Source organism: Enhydra lutris, unplaced genomic scaffold (genome assembly GCF_002288905.1).
Source record: "Enhydra lutris kenyoni isolate GAN:26980312 unplaced genomic scaffold, ASM228890v2 scaffoldscaffold69, whole genome shotgun sequence".
NCBI lineage: Eukaryota > Metazoa > Chordata > Mammalia > Carnivora > Mustelidae > Enhydra > Enhydra lutris.
The window spans coordinates 2,599,296-2,617,930 of record NW_019154153.1 but is presented as its reverse complement, the minus strand read 5'-3'; the positions used below and the strand labels follow the sequence as shown (position 1 = coordinate 2,617,930).

At 35.0% G+C, this 18,635-nt stretch overlaps 1 protein-coding gene across 2 annotated transcripts in view; it reads left to right on the top strand.

Annotated features, from left to right (window-relative positions):
- Positions 1-18,635, top strand: part of LOC111159681 (ELKS/RAB6-interacting/CAST family member 1) — a 510,890-nt gene that overhangs the window by 242,377 nt on the left and 249,878 nt on the right. For both annotated transcript variants that reach the window (XM_022522253.1, XM_022522254.1), the window contains one exon: positions 4,371-4,531. In XM_022522253.1, coding sequence (XP_022377961.1) covers positions 4,371-4,531 — 161 coding nt within the window. The remainder of the gene's footprint in view (positions 1-4,370; positions 4,532-18,635) is intronic.

Here is an 18,635-nt window from a genome sequence, read left to right as displayed (position 1 = left end):
TTTATACCTAGCTATTTCCTTCTTTTTGATGCTATTTTAAGTATAATTGTTTTAAATTTCATTTTTGAATGTTTATTGCTTGTGTATGGATAGACAATTGATTTTGTATATGAATCTTATATTCTGCAACCTTTGTATACTTATTGATTTTATATATATAAATATATATATATATATATATTTATATATATATTTAGTAGATTCTTGGTGTTTGTCACTATATAAGACCATGTCATTTTCAACCAGAGAAAGTTTTGTCTTCCTTTTCAGTGTGGGTGCCTTTTAATTTTTTGTGTATTCTAATTTTGCTGGCTATCACTTCTAGTACAGTATTAAATAGACATGGTGAGAAAGGACATTCTAGTCTTGTTCTTGGTGCTGGTCCTAGAGGGAAAGCATTCTGTCTTTCATTGTTAAAATTTATATTAGCTGTGAGTTTTTCATAAATGCCCTTCATCGGGTAGAGAAAGTTTTTCTTTTTCTCTATCTTCTTGACTGTTTCTATCATGAAAAGTTGTTGGAAATTGTTAAATGCTCTTCTACATCTACTTAGATGATCATGTAGGTTTTTTGGCTTGTATTCTACTGATATGGTTTATTACATTTAATTTTATATGTTAAACCAAACTTGAATTCTTAGGATAAAGCTCAATTTGTATATCTTCCTAGGTTTGATTTTCTTTTCTTTTTTCCCTCTGTATTCAGAAGGGATGTTCCTGTGTAATTTCCTCTTTTTTTTTCTTTTTATATTTTTCTGGCTTTGTTGTCTGGGTTTCTGCATCATAATCCCTGTTTGCCATGATTCCCATTTCTCTTGCTTTTTGGCATAAGTTGTGCAAAGTTCATCTTTTGTACATTTCTTCCCCCAAATCTGGAATCAGCTGTGTTTTTAAGGAGCCTGTTCAATTTAGTGGGAAACTATAATCTGGGTGTTGTAGTGCTTAAAGTTGTTGGCTCTCACTGCTTTTAACTCCTAGGTAGTACGTATGTAGGTGTGTTTTTTCCTTTTGGTTCTGGAATATATAAAGTGTAGGCCCCTTTTTATGTACATGAAAAAACATAAAGTTGGATGAAATAAGGAAGTCAGAAGATTCAATTATAAAATGTTCATAAACTGATAGAATGAACCAGTGATTTATTTTGGAATATATATGTCAAAAACAAAAACAAAGAAATGGAAGGGATTCAGTAACAAATTTAGAATGGTGATGAACTATCATGGGGGACTTTTGGGCATACAGTTGGATAGATGCACCTACAGAGCTTGTGGATAGTGAGTATATAGATGTGTGTATTGTTCTTGGTTCTGGAATATATGTGTATTCCTTCTTTATATACATATATTTCACATTGGTTATTTATGAAACTTAAAGGTATTTATGCACAAAGCATTGTGAAATTATCTTTCCTATTATTTGTAAGTAGTCTTTAGATAATTTGTGTTCTTGGGTGCCTGGGTGGCTCGGTTGAGCGTCCGGCTCTTGGTTTCGGCTCAGGTCGTGATCTCAGGGTTGTGTGATCAAGCTCTGTGTCAGACTCCATGCTCTGTAGGGAGTCTGCTAGAGATTCTGTCTCTCACTCTTCTCTCTCCCTTTGCCCTCCCCTCTTTTCCCTTCTCTCTAAAAATTTGTAAATAATTCTTAAAAAAATAATTTACGACCTTTTGCCAACTGGACCAAAAGTGCCTTCTTACTGTGGCTATTAAAGTTCTTCTTACTTTTTATAATGCGGAGTTAGGTGAATACCCATATTGATAAAAATGAATTATGACCATTACACTGTATTTGTATTTGTATTTATTCAGTTGCATTTATATTGTAGATCTAAACGTGAAATAAGTTAGAGAAAGACAAATACTGTATGATCTTATTTCTATATGGAATCTAAAACAAAACAAAAGATACAGACTCATAGAAAAAGAGATCAGTCTTGTTACGAGAGGTAGGGGTTGGGTCAAATAGGACTTGGTAAAAGGTGGTCAAAAAGTACAAACTTCCAGTTAGAAGATAAGTAGTAAGGATGTAATGTACACAGCATGAGGACTGTAAGTAACAGTGCTCTATGATATATAGGAATGTTATTAAGAGAGCAGATCCTAATAAGATTTGCCATGAAAAGGAGGAAGTCGGTTTTTTCTTTATTCTTTTTATTGTATTTATATGACAAGATGGATGTTAGCTGATCATATTGTGGCAATCATTTCACAATATATGTAAATCCAACCATTATGCTGTACACCTTAAAATTACACAGTGATGTATGTCAGTTATTTCTCAGTAAAACTGGAAAAAGGCTTTTTTAAAATTGTTTTTATCAAAAGTGCCTTCAATAAATTTTGCTAATTTCATACAGTAGAATTCTATACAGTTAAGAGAATTACAGAACTATAATTATTATACCCAATAATATGGATAGATCTCTGAGTGAAGAAAATCTGTACTTAAAATTATATAATACATAATTCCATCTGTACAAAATTAAATAGGCAAAACTAATGTAATGCTAGAATAAAGGTTAGTCTTAATCTAGGAAGAGGTTTTGAGATGTGTTTCTGGGGGACTGTTAATGTTTTGTTTATTGGTCTGTGTTCTCATTACATAGGTGTGTTCAACTTAAAGAAAAATTTTCAAGTTGCACATTTATCATTTGTGTATTTTTTCTGTATTTATGTTGTATTTCCATAAAGCATCTACCAAAAATTTTAGATGCATAAGCGTATATATAAAATGAGCTTCCTTTTTGTATAGAAAAAGGAGGAGTAAGTTGTTTGTAATACATCTAAGTTATATAAGAAACTGATACCATAACTTACTTGGGGTAGTGAAAGACAATTGGGAGGGAGATTTTTTTATTTGTTTAAGGTGAGTTCATAAGAGATAGAAATATCCCACACTTTATTAGAGCTTCTATAAATGGTGCCGTCCATTACTGATTTTGTGTTATAGGATTTGTGTTATAAGAACATATTATATGTCATTATATCATTTCAATTCAGTTTTAAATAATATTTTAAACGAATTAAACTTATTAAAATGGGATCATCCTTATTTGCAGTTTTCAAAGGGTGGATAATGATACATGATAACATAAAGCTTGTAAATATATAAATACATATCCAAGGAGAGCTGCATGATGATATATATTCTCACAGCAGTGTTCTCACAGCTGTTAACTGAGAACATTAACTTGATCACTTCTGAAAAGATACACAAAGTAAGATGATTCAGGTGCCAAAACACTAAATGTATCTGTTTATTATCAGTGTTGAGCAGCTGTTACCAGTCAATATGGAAAGTTTGGTTAGGTCTGAGACAGTAACATCCTGGGGTCTGTTAACAACTCTGATTTGTTATATTGCAGTTTTGTCTCTAAACTGTTCTCAGTTTTAGTATCATACAAATTGATTTTATATAGAAGTCAGTGAATGGCAAGTCCCCCACCCATCTCTTCCTCTGAAAAGCTTTGCCGTCACTAAAATTATTTCTTGGCAAGCGGCAGCCTGACGTAAACTCTTGTGATTGGTGCAGTTGGCTGGCTGATTACTTGGTTTAGGTTGGTTTTGGTATTAACACATTTTTGCCAACATATATTTTGCTTCGGAATTAAAATGTACATGTTTATTTAAGTAATTCTTATTTGGATGCCACCCAGAGTGAGTGGAAATGACTGATGAAGTATATACTGTGTTCTCTTAGTTCCTTGTGTTGTAGAGTTCTGTCTTTTCTCCCTCAGGAGTTTTTTCAAGTCTTGTTAAAGCATTCTCTCACCTCTCTTTGTGGTCATGTATTTTTCTTTCTCTTTCCTGCCTTCCTTGAGAAAACTCTACTTTAGAGCAAGAAGCTGTCTGATTGAATTCCAGCTCTTTTCTCCAAAAGAAATTATTTTTAATGGTGTAAACAGAAAAATCTTTGGATGAATAAAAATGACTTATTTTGTTTATACTGAGTGTTATTAGTCAAGTTTATGTCTTTTATTTCTTATAATCCTTCAAGAGAAATTTATTATGATTTTGTTCTTTATATTTTTATCTGTGTTATATTGTGAATTCCATGGAAATTTGTGGGCCTTTTCCAATAAATTCTAACTATGGCAAATTTGACTTCTTGAACTGATACAGTTGTGTTTATCAAAAAGAAAATGAAGTTCTTTTCGGCGTAACTTGCGAAGATTAGAGTGGAGGAGAGACCAGAGATGCATTTCTTTATTTGGTATATGGTCTGGATATATATGTTTGAACCAGCGGCAGTACAGGATTTTTGCTATATGTGTGTGTTTTTAATCTTGTGGACCTGGAAATTGCCCGTTACTTAGCTCCTCTGTCTTTAATTGATCAAAATGCTCAGTTTTTCTCTTTCCCATACTTATCACAGGTGGAGGAATTACTGATGGCCATGGAGAAGGTGAAGCAGGAACTGGAGTCCATGAAAGCCAAGCTGTCCTCTACTCAACAGTCTCTGGCAGAAAAGGAAACTCATTTGACCAATCTTCGTGCAGAAAGAAGGAAACACTTAGAGGAAGTTCTGGAGATGAAGTAAGTGTTTATAATCTTATTTTTCAGGCATGTGCTTAGTAGAAAACCTTTTTCTCATTGCTTTCATCATTGGGCCCAATTTATTACCGCTAACACATCAGCTTAATTTTAATGCAGACCTGTATTTCTCACTCCCTAGAACAAATTTGAAACAAATTCTGGTCATATAGAATTATTTTTGCCTCCTCACTGAATTTTAAAGTTCTCTAGAGAGAGAAAGAGAGTGTGTATAGGTGTGTGTGTATAACCATATCCAGTCGCATCTCTGAAATTTCTAAAATCGTCTGGAAAGTTTAGCCATATTGCTGAGCTTCCTGAGGAACATGACTGTTGGTCCTGAGGTCCTGTGATAGCCAGGCACTTTTTAAAAACATTTTTTATTATAAACACTTCCAAAGGTATGCAGAAGTAGAGAGAATAATATAATGAGTCCCTACATAAATATCCTCCATGTTTTCCCCCGTCATTTTCCTACTAGTCCCACATCTTGTGGCTTCCTGAGATAATTTGTTGTGAGGTATGTGCATGTCTGCTAGTCTATAACAGATGCTCCTTTCTCTTCATCGTGGCACCATGCCCAGCCCTCACCCCTACAGAATTGCCCTGCTTCCAGGTTTTATAAAGACAGATTTATCCTGGGACAGCTCAGCAACCTTCTTTACCTCAGCAGTTATCTACATTTTTGTTGTCCTTTCTTCTGTTTCAGAAAAGATGCTCTCTCTCCATCATAAGGCTAGTTTCTGATCTCTATCACAGGTTTTAAGCACACGTCCCCTTCTCTGCAGTCTTCATCTGTTAGTCTTCTCTCACATAATCTGTGCTCATTATTAGTTTCTTCTTCTCTGCATAAAACTGAGTCTTTCTGACCTACAATAAATAGACTTCTCAGCTCAGCAAGTACTTTGGGTTAATATCACCTCTTCTTTTCTGCTGCTTGGAACTATCAATAAATGTTGAGTACCCAAATTACGGAGCAGACGAGCATCTTGCCAGGAGAGTTTTCATGACACATGTGGTATCCTGACAGCAGCCTAAGAGTTGAGAAAGCAGTTGTTGGGGTGTCACCTGCATGTAGGATAGGTTATTAGGCCACAGTGTAAGGTTAAGAGATTCTAATCTTTCAGAAAAGCATTACAGGTGATCTACTTTTAGAAGTGTTGAGTACTTGAAGCCACAAATAAATTTGTATGCTGGGAGAATAGGGGGAGGTTAGTGTTCTGAGTATCATCAAGAGGATAAAGTTTGTTAATATGCTGCAGTTAGTGTAAGACAAGTTTTTTGTCACTGGTGGTTGAAACTGAAAGCTTGGTATTTTGGAGATGGAGTAGTAGAGGTAACTTTTGAATAATAAAGCATGAAATTATTTGAATGGAAGAGGTCTGGGAACCATTCCTAAAACATGGTAGGGGATAGAGTTGAAAAGCAAATTAAATCACAGCCTAAAGGATTTAAGAAGATGGAAGAAGGATGGATATAATGTTGTGGAAAACAGTATCTCATGATGTTCTGAAACAGAAATAAGCCTCACTAAAGTAACAGTAGGGTAGTGTTGGTTTTTTTTGCTCCATGCACCAGTATCTTGATTTTTACCTGTCAGATCTTTCCTAGTAAGTACAGATACCTGCTTATAGCAAAATTGTGGTGTATTGGTATGGGAATTTTCTTTTATCATTAGGACTTTGAAAAGATATGAAAGAAGTTTTAAAAGAATGCTTGACTTCAAGTCATGAAAAGGGAGTGGGTGTGTAATTTTTTTTTCTTTTTCGGTACCACAGTGCTATACTCTGTTGTGGACTTCCCTTTCCAAACCAGGTCTGAGATTACATTTCTGAAAACTATTACGATTAGCAAAACTATTTTTGGTAACATCAAGCACTCACACAATAGGCATGGGATAAACGATTAAAGTATGTAGAGAAATTTTTAAGTAGTCCCGAAATTTAGTAAAACAACATTAAATGAAAGTTCTAGAAATAAAGTGCTAAAACCTGGCCCTGATGGACGACCTATCTCTTAAATCACCTTTTTCAGTTGCCCAGAGTATATTCTGTGGCATCATGATGCTCTTAGATTTTTCATGTTTGTGTCATGCAGATTTACCAACATAAAGGTTTTATTGTTGTTGTTGTTTTATGTTTTGGTCTATGGTTTATTTTTTTTTATTATGTTCAGTTAGCCAACATATAGTACATCATTAGTTTTTGATGTAGTATTCTCAGCATAAAGTTTTTTTTTTTTTTTTTTTTTTTTTTTAAAGATTTTTTTTTTTTATTTGACAGAGAGAGATCACAAGTAGGCAGAGAGGCAGGCAGAGAGAGAGAGAGAGGTAAGCAGGCTCCCTGCTTTGCAGAGAGCCCGATGCGGGACTCGATCCCAAGACCCCGAGATCACGACCTGAGCCAAAGGCAGCGGCTCAACCCACTGAGCCACCCAGGCGCCCCTCTCAGCATAAAGTTTTAAAAGTAGTCCTTGCTTTAATTTCCACTTAAATTTCCCCTTGTCTTTCAGTTTCATATCTTAGTAAAATAGTGGTCGAATACTTTCCTCTTAATAAGTTATCTCAGCACTTTAGACATAGTTCTCTATCCACATATTCTGTTGGGAGTGTGGTGGTTCTTTAACTGGCTGGCTCTGTTTTCACTGCCCTGTAGGCCTACCAAGTCTAGGAAGCAGCTAGTATTCTGTTCTTTCCTCTTAGAACAGTGAATTGAATTCCCTATTTTTTTTTTTAATGTAGATTTCCAATGTATGGCCTACAAATACAAAACCTTCCTAAAACCTCAGTTGAAAACTGTAACCTAAGTGTAATTATATACAAAACTCTATGAATGACATATTATGGGTTCTAATACAGCGAGCTTTTGATTCCTTTTCGCTATGAAGCTGAGCAAGAGAATAGGCTTTCTTCTATATTTTGGACTCTTTTCTATATGTTGAGCAAGTTCTTCTAATCACCTGTCCTCGCTTGGGGTGTCTCAGTTCCTATAACTTTGCTCCGAATTTACTTCATTCTTTTGTTAGTTTATAAGGAGTTTACTCCCTCCAACTAGTTCTACATGATCTCTGTCTCTAATTATTCACTGCAACTAGTAAGAACATACTTCATGGAATGAAAGAGCCTGAATCTGAGCTTACCAGTTCTATGACTTAAGCAAGTTCTTTAACCTCTCTCTGCCTCAGTCTGCTCATTTTTAGAATAGCGATAATAATTGTTCCTGCTTCATAGAATTTTCATGACATTTTTTCATTGTTTCATGGCAGGACCCACCATATTTTAAATGTTCACATTGCTTAATTATGGATAATTGAATAAGTAAAAGGAGTTGTTCATTATAACCCGAGAATTTGAAATGTAGAAGAGACTGAGACACGTATATGTGTGAGTCAGAATCTAGAATAAGAAAAGTCTCTCCTGAGAAAAAGGCAGAGCTGACCTATATATCTAAAAATATAGAAAAAATTTTTAAAGATTTTGTTTATTTATTTGGCACACACACACAGAGAGCACAAATAGGCAGAGGGGCAGGCAGAGGGAGAGGGAGAAGCAGGCTCTCCGCTGAGCAGGGAGCCCAATGTGGGGCTCGATCCCAGGACCCTGGAATCATGACCTCAGCCAAAGGCAGTTGCTTAACCGACTGAGCCACCCAGGCACCTCTAAAAATATAGAAATTTTTTTTAGCAAAGCACAGGAATAGTCTAGTTTTCTGCAGTAATCCTGACCATGTCAGACCAAAAGGAATGACCTAATCATTCTTCTCTAACCCTAGCATTTATGATTGTAATTTTTTTTTTTTTATGATTGTAATTTCTGAGCATCTTTTACAAACAAATGGTGGCCCTGAGTTTGAAGACATGTGAAACTGCTCACTTAGTAGCCTGCTAGTGAGCCAGTAGAAACATTTGTGTTAGTTCACCAGCCTTGAAGGAACATTTTTATTGGCAGATCCCCTGTTGGGTCTTCTTTTCCTAATGCCATGGTTTCGTTAGCCTTTATTTTTTTTTTATTCCACTTTTATATTAGTCTCTTTCCCTAAGAAAGAGAGGATGAATTGGAGAAGGGGACAAAATAATAAAATAACAATTATAATAACTGTAATAAATTTTAAGCATCAGCTCAGGTCATGAGTTTGAGTAGTACAATTTCTAGATGAGAGCTGGTTCATTCTCCACTGACTTGCATTCACACTCCTACTGCCGTCTCACCCAGTGTTGGCACTATGAATAAAAAGACTCATTTTTCATGTTTAATAAAAATTTTTATGAAACTATGAATTTGACTACCCTGAGAACAGGTTTGTTTGGGAGAAGTGGTAGAAGAGCCTTTTTGTTTCTTTGAGATTCCAGAGCCATTTGATAAGTAGCATTCCATTAGTAAAGTTGGCAGAGAAATTCAAACCTCTGTAGGCTAAATTATATACTCTTGAGATGCCTTTGGCTAAAGAAAGCTCTTAACTTCCCACAACAGAAAGTAAATTTTCATATGTACCTAGGAAGAGTCCTATAATACAATGTAAATTCTGACATTTTAGTATCTTTTAAGAGAAAGGGATAGAATATGTTTAGAATTAAGAAAGTTATTGAAAATGCTTATTTGAAAAAGTTCAGACTATTTGGGGATGGTATAGGTTAGGTGTCAATCTATTACACCTTGAATAATTAAAATGAGTCTGTATTTTTTTTCAAGATTTTATTTATTTATTTGACAGAGACATAGAGAGGGAATACAAACAGGGAGAGTGGGAGAGAGAGAAGCAGGCTTCCTGCCGAGCAGGGAGCCCAATGCAGGGCTTGATCCCAGGATCTTGGGTTCATGACCTGAGCTGAAGGCAGACTCTTAACGACTGAGCCAACCAGCGCCCCAAGTCTGTATTTTTTTTAAAGATGTTATTTATCTGAGAGAGAGAGAAAACAAGAGAGAATGATAGAGAGAGAGACCGTGAATGGGGAGAGGGGCAAAAAGAGAAGGGAAGGCAGGCTCCCCCCTAAGCAGCAGCCCCCTCCAAATGCTGGGATGGATCACAGAGTACTGGGATCACAACCCAAGCTGAAGGCAGACCCTTAACAGACCGAGCCACCATGTGCTTGAGAGTTTGTATTTTAAATTATTTTATCTTCTGATATCCTGTATTTCATTTTCAAATTTATTATAATGTTGCTTACATTAAAGAAAAGAAATCCCGATTGGGCATTTATGACAGCCTTCTAAATTAACCACAAAATTGAAAAGTCATGCAAATGTATCATAGGAACAGTTATACCCTAGTAACAAATTGAAGTGTTTTCTAAGTAACATTAGAACATGCATACTTTGTGCAAAGCCACATTTATTTATACGTCTATCACATACCTTTATTGGAGGCAGTAGACATATGATAAAGGACTTGTAGTGAAACTGGAAGCATTTTTCACATTGACTTGAAATACTGAAGTTTAAATATTCTGTAGGAAATCACATAAATTAATATAAAAATTTCCTATACTTGAAAAAGAAAACAAAGTATGCTGAATAGCATAACTATAAACAAGAGACAGAGCTGGGACTGGTCCTTGATAAAATGATAAAGTAGAGTTTGTGTCTATAATCAACTATCCCTTGGGACTTTGGGTCTTTCTCTCTGGTCTTAATTCCTTAATTCTGCCCCCTTTTTTTCTACCCTTATCTCCAGCTCACTTATGTATCCACCTTATAAGATGTGTAATCTTAACTGTTCTTTGCATCTTTCCTCATTAGACTAATAGTTTACTTGAGGCTCTTAGTTATTATAGAACAGTAGAAGAAATTGCTTTGTTAATATAATAATTGTTAGAATTTTCTACCTCTTTTTGCTCCTAAACTTTGACCATGATGCTCAGCTTTTCACAAGATAGGCATGTGTATTATAAATGTTTTTCTCAAATCTTTTTATTTCTTGTGACCGGAATTGGGATGAATTACCAATAACCCCAAATATCCCATGCCTTTCTCTTCCCTAAACCTTAATCCATCTTTTAGCCATTTAAAACCACATATAACTTCCAAATAGAAGAAACCATATTCTTTAAAAAAAAAAAAAAAAAAAAAAATCATGCTTCTTAATCATCTTTTGTAAAGAGCCTCAAAAGGCTGGAATAATCTCTAAGTAACAAAGCATTGAGCTTTTTAGATAAAGACCCCCAAAGTACCTTTCTTTTTCATCCTTTACAGTACTTTCTCTGCCCCATCAATATATATGGTTTGCGTGTAAGAATGTCCTTGTGTGTGCAAGGATGAAATTAAGAATATAAGTCAACTTCTTTCTCCCAAAGGAGAAAGGAGTATGATTTATTATCCTACTTCTTTTCATTTTCTCCTCTGCTGGAGGTGTGGGGTCAATCCTGGTCCCTTCTGTTAAATATAAATGCATCAGTTAAAGGACTAACTGTTGCAGGTAGGTAAGCCTTAACCTAATTGCAATACCCATTTTGAGAAAATCTGTTGCGTAATTTACCAGTATGAAAACTTTTTTGGTTTGAGAGTTAAAAACAAAAGAAACTTTTCCTTTCATGACCTTTCTTTACTGTGCCCTCAGAAGGTGCTTTACAGAAGGTACCTACCTAGGTAATTACTCATTCTGTAAATTGGGTAAAACTTCTCTTGGGCTTTGCATGTAGATGGTAGTAATCCATCCATTTAATCGTAAGTTTTTCCTATCAGAAGATCTAGTTATGAGTATTATAAACATCACAGATGCTCCCTGCAACAAAGAGTGTGTTTATATTTAAGCCAGTTTGCTTATATATAAAACAGGTATAATAATATTTAGACCCCCCTCATGCTGTTGTTGTGAGGATTAAATCAGGTAAAGTTATGGAAACATTTTAAAATTAGTGAAGCTGAATATTTGCAAAGCAAGATATTCAGAATTGAAGATCCAGTCCTTTTTCCTAACTTCTTTTTTCCTAACTTTCCTAACTTCTTAGGTCTGTAGTTTTCTTGTTCTGAAATGAAAGGGTTTCTTAAATCTCTAAGATCCCTATCATTTAACAGTTATATGTATAGTTCTTTAAGTGACCGTTTGAAGTCCCTTGATTCTATAGTTGTAAATGCTTTGAGTAAATCTGGGAAGTAACTTACATGTAAACAGTATACTAAAAAGAGGTTGGGGGTTAGATGTCCATGAATTCTTAACCTAGAACTGGGCTGCATATTCTTTGGATGAGACTACCCAGGGTTTACCAGAGATTAACTACTACAGGGATGAAAGTGGAATTGTGATACTGAAGGTAGAGAAGGGCTGGGGAATTTGGAGTTCTAATCCAGTCCAGAGTGGCAAAATGCTTGTTAAAACATTTGGCATCTTGCTGAAGTAACAGGAAGCGGGGGGGGGGGGGGGTGAGGTGGTTGTTTGTTTGTTTTGTTTTTTTATTAATTATTTTTATTAACATATAATGTATTATTTGCTCTAGGAGTACGGGTTTGTGAATCGTCAGGCTTACATACTGCACAGCACTCACCATATCACATACCCTCCCTAATGTCCATAACCCAACCACCCTCTCCACACTCCCCTGCCCCCAGCAACCCTGTTTGTTTTGTAAGATTAAGAGTCTCTTATGGTTTGTCTCAAGAATAGGGAACATGAACTCTAATAAAGCCTACTGTAGACCCAGACCAACAAAACTTAAAGTTCTAAGAAAGTCTGTAGGGAAGATTGAATTTGGAAGATGAATCTTACCAAGATAGAGAGGTTTGGGAAATAACCTACGCTTTTAGCAGATTAGCCTAACAAAGGATAAATATAAGCCTATAAAAGTACAATGAAGTCACCTGTTAACTAAATTACCTACTAGAATAAAAAGTATTGCCCTTCAGAGGAACATAACAGAATCCAGAGTCTTCACAGTATATCAACTACAGTATTCTATATTGGGTTTTAAAGTTTGCCAGACATGCAAAGAAACAATAACATATACCCATAATGAAGAAAAACATGCAGTAGAAATCAGCTCCAAGAAGTCCTACGTATCATATTTAGCAGAAAAAGACTTTAAAGTCACCTTATAAATATGACTCAGGGACTTAAAGGAAAATGATGATATAGGAAATCTTAGACAACTAAGGAAACTATTAAGAAATGGAAATTTGGAAACTGAAATTTTAATGAAAAGCTCACTGAATTGTTGTAATAACAGATTAGAGCTATCAAAAGAAAGAGTCTATAAATTTTAAATGAAATCAATAGATATCCAGTTTGAAGAGCAGGGAGAATGAGGGGTATTACAAAATGAATGGAGCCTTTGTGATATGTTGGGTAATGGCAAATAGTAGACTAATATACAGGTAACTAGGACACAAAACGATTAAAAGAGTAAGACAGGAGCAGAAAAAAAATTTTTTAAATAATAACTGAATTATTTCTCTAATTTGAATACATAGATTTAAATACATAGATTAAATACATAGATTTAAAGAGGTCTATAGGAAATTTAATTTTTTTATAAACATAAAATTGCTCTTAAAATATCTTAAACAAAACAAAACACATGTATTTACAGACCCAGAAACTTCATGAAACCTGGTAGGATAAATACAAAGAAAACCACATCTGTTGACATTGTAATTCAATTGCTGGGAACAAAACATGGGGAGAAAAACAAAAGCAACAAGAGGAAAAAAGACACTACATAAAAGGAAAATATGGTAACTGGGTTCTTACCAAAAACATTGAAAATCAGAAGAAAATGGAACTTGTTTTAAAGTACTGGGGAAAAAAATTGTTAGACTAGAATTCTATGGCCAAATAAAAGAGTATTAAAAAACTAAGGTTAAATATGGACATTTTCAGTTAAACATGAAAAGGCTTCGTTTCTAGAAAAACTGCTCTATAAAAAATGTGAATGGATGTTCTTCTAGCTGAGAGGAAATGAAACCAGATGGGAGCATGAATTATAGGAGAGAATAAAGAACATCAGACCTGGCAAATTAGTTGACGTATATAGAAGACTTGTTTTTTTCTTCACATAGTCTCCTTAAAAGACAACTGACTATTTGAAGCAAAAATAACAGCATTGTTTGGTGGAGTTTATAATGTATATAAAAGTGAATATGCCAAAACTAGCACAAGAGGTGGGGGTGTAGCTCTATATTGTGTTAAGGTTGTTACCTTTGTGAAATAGAAAATAGGAAGAATCAGGAAGTTTTATAATTTCTAATCTTAACAGACTGTAGTAAGTTAACGATGCATATTGTTAGCTATAGAGCAACTTCAAAAAGTTAATCAGAAAAACAAAAATAGAAAACAACCCCCCCCAATCCAGTAGAGGAAATAAAACATAATACTAAAAATTATTTCATTTAATCAGAAAAAAAAGGACAGGAAAAGGAATAATAGAGGAACAAAGAATGGAAGGGATAAATGGATGACAGATAGAAATTCAGCATATCAGTACTTAAATCAAAATCTAAAACACTCCAGTTAAAGGACAGAGATTATCAGAATGGATTTTTGAAAGAAGCAATGTTGTCTATAACACACAGACTGTAATAAACACAAATACATTTAAATTAATGAATGGAAAAAGATGGTCTTTGTAAACAGTAATCATAAGAAACCTGGTATGGCTATAGTAGTATCAGATGAACGAGACTTCCAAAGAGTCTTTCTGAATTAAGGATGTATCATAATGATAGAGGAGATAATTCATCAGAAAGATATAACAGTTCTTTGTAATGTAGGTACCCAAAAACAGAGTTTCAAAATTCCTGAAGGGCAAACTGGAAGAACTAAAGGGGAAAACAGACAAGTCAATAGTCATCAGTCATCACTGAAGATTATAACCCCTGTTTCTCAGGATTTGATAGAATAAGTGACAAAAAAACAAGCAATAAAAATATAGAATATTTAAGACTATCAACTTGACCTATTTGATATTTATAGAATAGTACACCTGAAACCGAAGGATTATATATATTGTTTTCTGAATATGTCTGGAATGTTCACCAGTGTAGACCATATGTTGGGCCATAAAAATAAATCTTAACTTCACAAAACTAAATATGTCGGAATTGTTCTCTGACCACAGTGAAATTGTTAGAAGTTATTAAGATATCTGGAAAAGCCCTCAAATGTTTAGAAATTAAATAATACAGTTCTAAATACCATGGCTCAGAGAAGTCATAAGGAATATGAGAAGTCATTTTGAACTGAATGAAAATGAAAATGTTAAATTTGGTGTTGTACATTCAACTAGTGCTTATACCTTTGAATGTCTGTATTAGAAAAGAAGAAAGCTTAAATTCAGTTATCTGAATTCTACACTATGAAACTAGAAAAAGAAAAAGCAAAGTAAACCAAAGTAAATAGAAAGAAGGAAAAAATAAAGACAAGAGCAAAAATCAAGGAAATAGAAAACAGCAGGGAAAATTCACAAAGTCAACCATGGTTTGTCAGAGAATTAATAAAATTGATCAGCCCCCTAGCAAGACTGACCCAAGGAAGAAGGAAGACATGTGAACTAATATTTTTGGAATGAAAGAGGGGAACTAACACTCAAGATTCTAAGGGCATCTGAAAAGATAGTAAGAATATTTTGAATAAGTTTATACTAATAAATTTGATAACTTAGATATAATAGATAAATTCCTTTAAAAATACAGTTCATTAAAACTGGCTCAAAATCAGGAATATAAAATTGACCAGCCTATATCTATTAAAGATACTGAATTTATAATCAAAAACATTTCCACAAAGGAAACTCCAGGTCCAGATGACTTCAATCGTGAATTATACTAAACACTGAAGTAAGAAATAATAACAATCTTGCAGACACTCTTTCGGAAAATAGAGAAGGAAATACTTAATTCATATTATGAGGCCAGAATTAGCCCCACACCTAAATCTGGCAAAGACATACAAAAGGAGAATTTTACAGGTCAATCTACCTCATGAACATTGGCATGAAAGTCCCCAACAGAATCTTAGCAAATTGAATCTAACATAAGGAGAAAGCTAATGTATTAACAACCAAGTGAGGCTTATTTCTGGAATGTAAGGTTTGTTCAATATTTGAAAATGAATTAATTAAGTTTACAACATTAAGAGAATAAAAAATGATACAACTATCAGTACATTGAGGAAAACCTCTTGACAAAGGGTAACACCCAGTATGTTAAAAACTCTTAGCTGACTAGGAATAGAAAACAGTTCCTCAGCTAAGTGAAGGGCACATGAGACAGACTGACAGCAGATGTCCCGCCTAATGATGCAAATTGAAGACTTGCCCTCTGAGATTGCAGAGGATATAGAGATGTCCACTCTTACCTCTCTGTTCTTAATTATATTGGAGATCCTAGTTATGTAATATATCAGAAAAGAATAAAATTCCAAAGGAAGTAGTACAGTTTTCTTTATACACAGACAACATGATTGTCTAAGCAGGGCAATATATAAAAATCAGTTGTATTTCCATATACTAGCAGCAAGCAAATGGAAACTGATATTTTAGAAAATATTTACAATTGCCGCTTCCTGACAGCGCACGGGAGAAGAATTAGGCACACAAAAGTCAGCTGCCAGAGAAAGGGAGCGGGGGTCAACAATAGAAAAGACTTGCCGGGAACAACTCCTTAGTCTCATATTTATTGGAAAGTAGGTAACTACCAACAAGGAAGCTGGAGTAGGGTACACACTGACCATGAGTCTTGTAGATAAGTAAGAAGAAGGGCAAAATCTATCTGGTCAAGCAGTATAAAGTTTATAGTTGAGCAAGCACATTTAAAGGGATCATCTAATTAGCCACAGGTGGTCTCTGGAGTAGGGGATAACAGAAAAAAGAAGCAGGCGGGTTCCCAGCCGCTCGGCTTCGAGGATGTATACCGTCCTCTCCCCCAGAGGCCTGTTGCCAGTACATGTTTTTCTTAAGGCTATATCTAAGCATGCTTGGTGGCTAGTATAATTTCTCATGGATTATATTTTAAGCAGTATGTTGTTCTGAGGGACAGTTACAACAATAGCATCAAAATGCATAAAGTATTTCAGAATAAACAACAAAAAATATATAAGATCTCTACATGGAAAACTACAGAACATTACTGAGAAAATTTTAAAACATCTAAATAGAGGTACATCTAGTTAATGGTTTGGATAAGGAAACTTTGAGATGCCATTTCCCCCAAACTGATTTATATTTGTACCTCAATCACAGCCAGAATCACAGGGAGCTTTTGGGATAGAAAACTGACAATTGGAATCTAAAATTTATATGGGATTGCAATGGTTATAGCAGAGCTAAACCAGTTCTGAAAAGAACAGAGTTGGAAGACTTGTACTACCTAATTTTAACTCTTGCTATAAAATGACAATAATAAAATATGGTATTGGTATGAAGACTGGCATATAAAATAATGGAACAGAATACAGAGTATAAAAATAATATATATACATACATATGTATGGTCAAAGGCACCAATGGAGGAACCATCAATTACCTTTTCAGTAATTGATGGAGATACAGCTAGTTTTTTGTAGGGTCAAGATAAAGTAAAAACCTCAGACCATATGCAGAAATTAATTCAAAATGGATCATAAACCTAAACATGAAAGGTAACCATAATCTTTTGGAGGAAAACAGGAAACTTGGGAGTAGGCAAAGATTTCTTAGTATACAAAATATACTAACCATAAAAGAAAAAATTGATTAACTGGATTTGACCAAAATTAAAAACTATTCTTCAGAAGATACCATTAAGAAAATTAAAATAATTAAATGTTAAAGATAAAAGGTATGAAAAGCATTCTGCACAGAAATTTTTTAAAGATTTTATTTACTTGAGAGAGCACGAGCCATGGGAGATACAGGGGGAGAGAGAGAAGTAGATTCCCCACTGAGCAGGGAGCTTGATGTGGGGCTTGATCCCAGGACCCTGAGATTGTGACCTGAGTCAAAGGCAGCCACTTAACTGACTGAGACACCCAGGTCCCCCTGTGCAGAACTATCAAATGGTAGTTAAAGGGGTGCCTGGGTGGCTCAGTGGGTTAAAGCCTCTGCCATCGGCTCAGGTCATGATCCCAGTGTCCTGGGATCGAGCCCCACATCGGGCTCTCCGCTCAGCGGGGAGCCTGCTTCCTCCTCTCTCTCTGCCTGCCTCTCTGCCTACTTGTGATCTCTGTATGTCAAATGAATAAATAAAATCTTTTTAAAAAAATGGTAGTTAAACATCTATTTCATGTGTGTTTCTATAGGATTTACCCCACTATGTTACAGTCATTTATTTGCAGGTTTTTATAATCTTCCTCCAGACACCTGACATTTAGAAGTGTTGCTCATCTTAAATCTGTCGGAATAAGCCTAGTACCCAACATATAATTGGCACTCAGTAAATATTTTGGAATTGTATTTTTATCTTCAAAGTGAAAGTAAGTATCCTAAGAGAATATAAAGCCAAATAACTTTTTAAAATAGCCTTTGTGGGGCACCTGGGTGGCTCAGTGGTTAAAGCCTCTGCCTTCGGCTCAGGTCATGATCTCAGGGTCCTGGGATCGAGTCCCGCATCGGGCTCTCTGCTCAGCAGGGAGCCTGCCTCCTCCTCCTGTCTCTCTCTGCCTGCCTCTCTGTCTACTTGTGATCTGTCAAATAAAAAAACAAACAAAAAAAAATAGCCTTTGTATTTGTCTTTTCTACAAGTTAGACACATTAAATATTGTTTAGGCCCAGAGTTCATCTTTTCTCTCTGGTTTAATAATCTAGGAAATTAAATAAAAGGTGCTTATGTGGTTAGGAACTGTTGCTATGGAAAATATTTGTGATATACTCATCAATTTTATATATGTCATTCTCAGAGGGAAAACAGATGAACCTTTCATTTTAATAGAGGGTATCTTTGCTGTGCATGTGAAAGCAATTGTGGCTGGATTCATTCTTTTTCATCTTTGTCTTTTCTTCCACATAGTGGCATTCTTATAACACCCCATCAACACTGGTGTAATTTTCCACCCAGAATAAACTTATTTCTTCTCAGTGTATTTGTGGTCATGCATTTTATGGTTAGAGATACTGTTCCTTTTTAGAGCAAGGTGATTGGTTATTAGCTACTAGAGATCCCAAATACTTTTGGTCTTGAAATTGAGCTTGAGTTTCACAGGTGGTA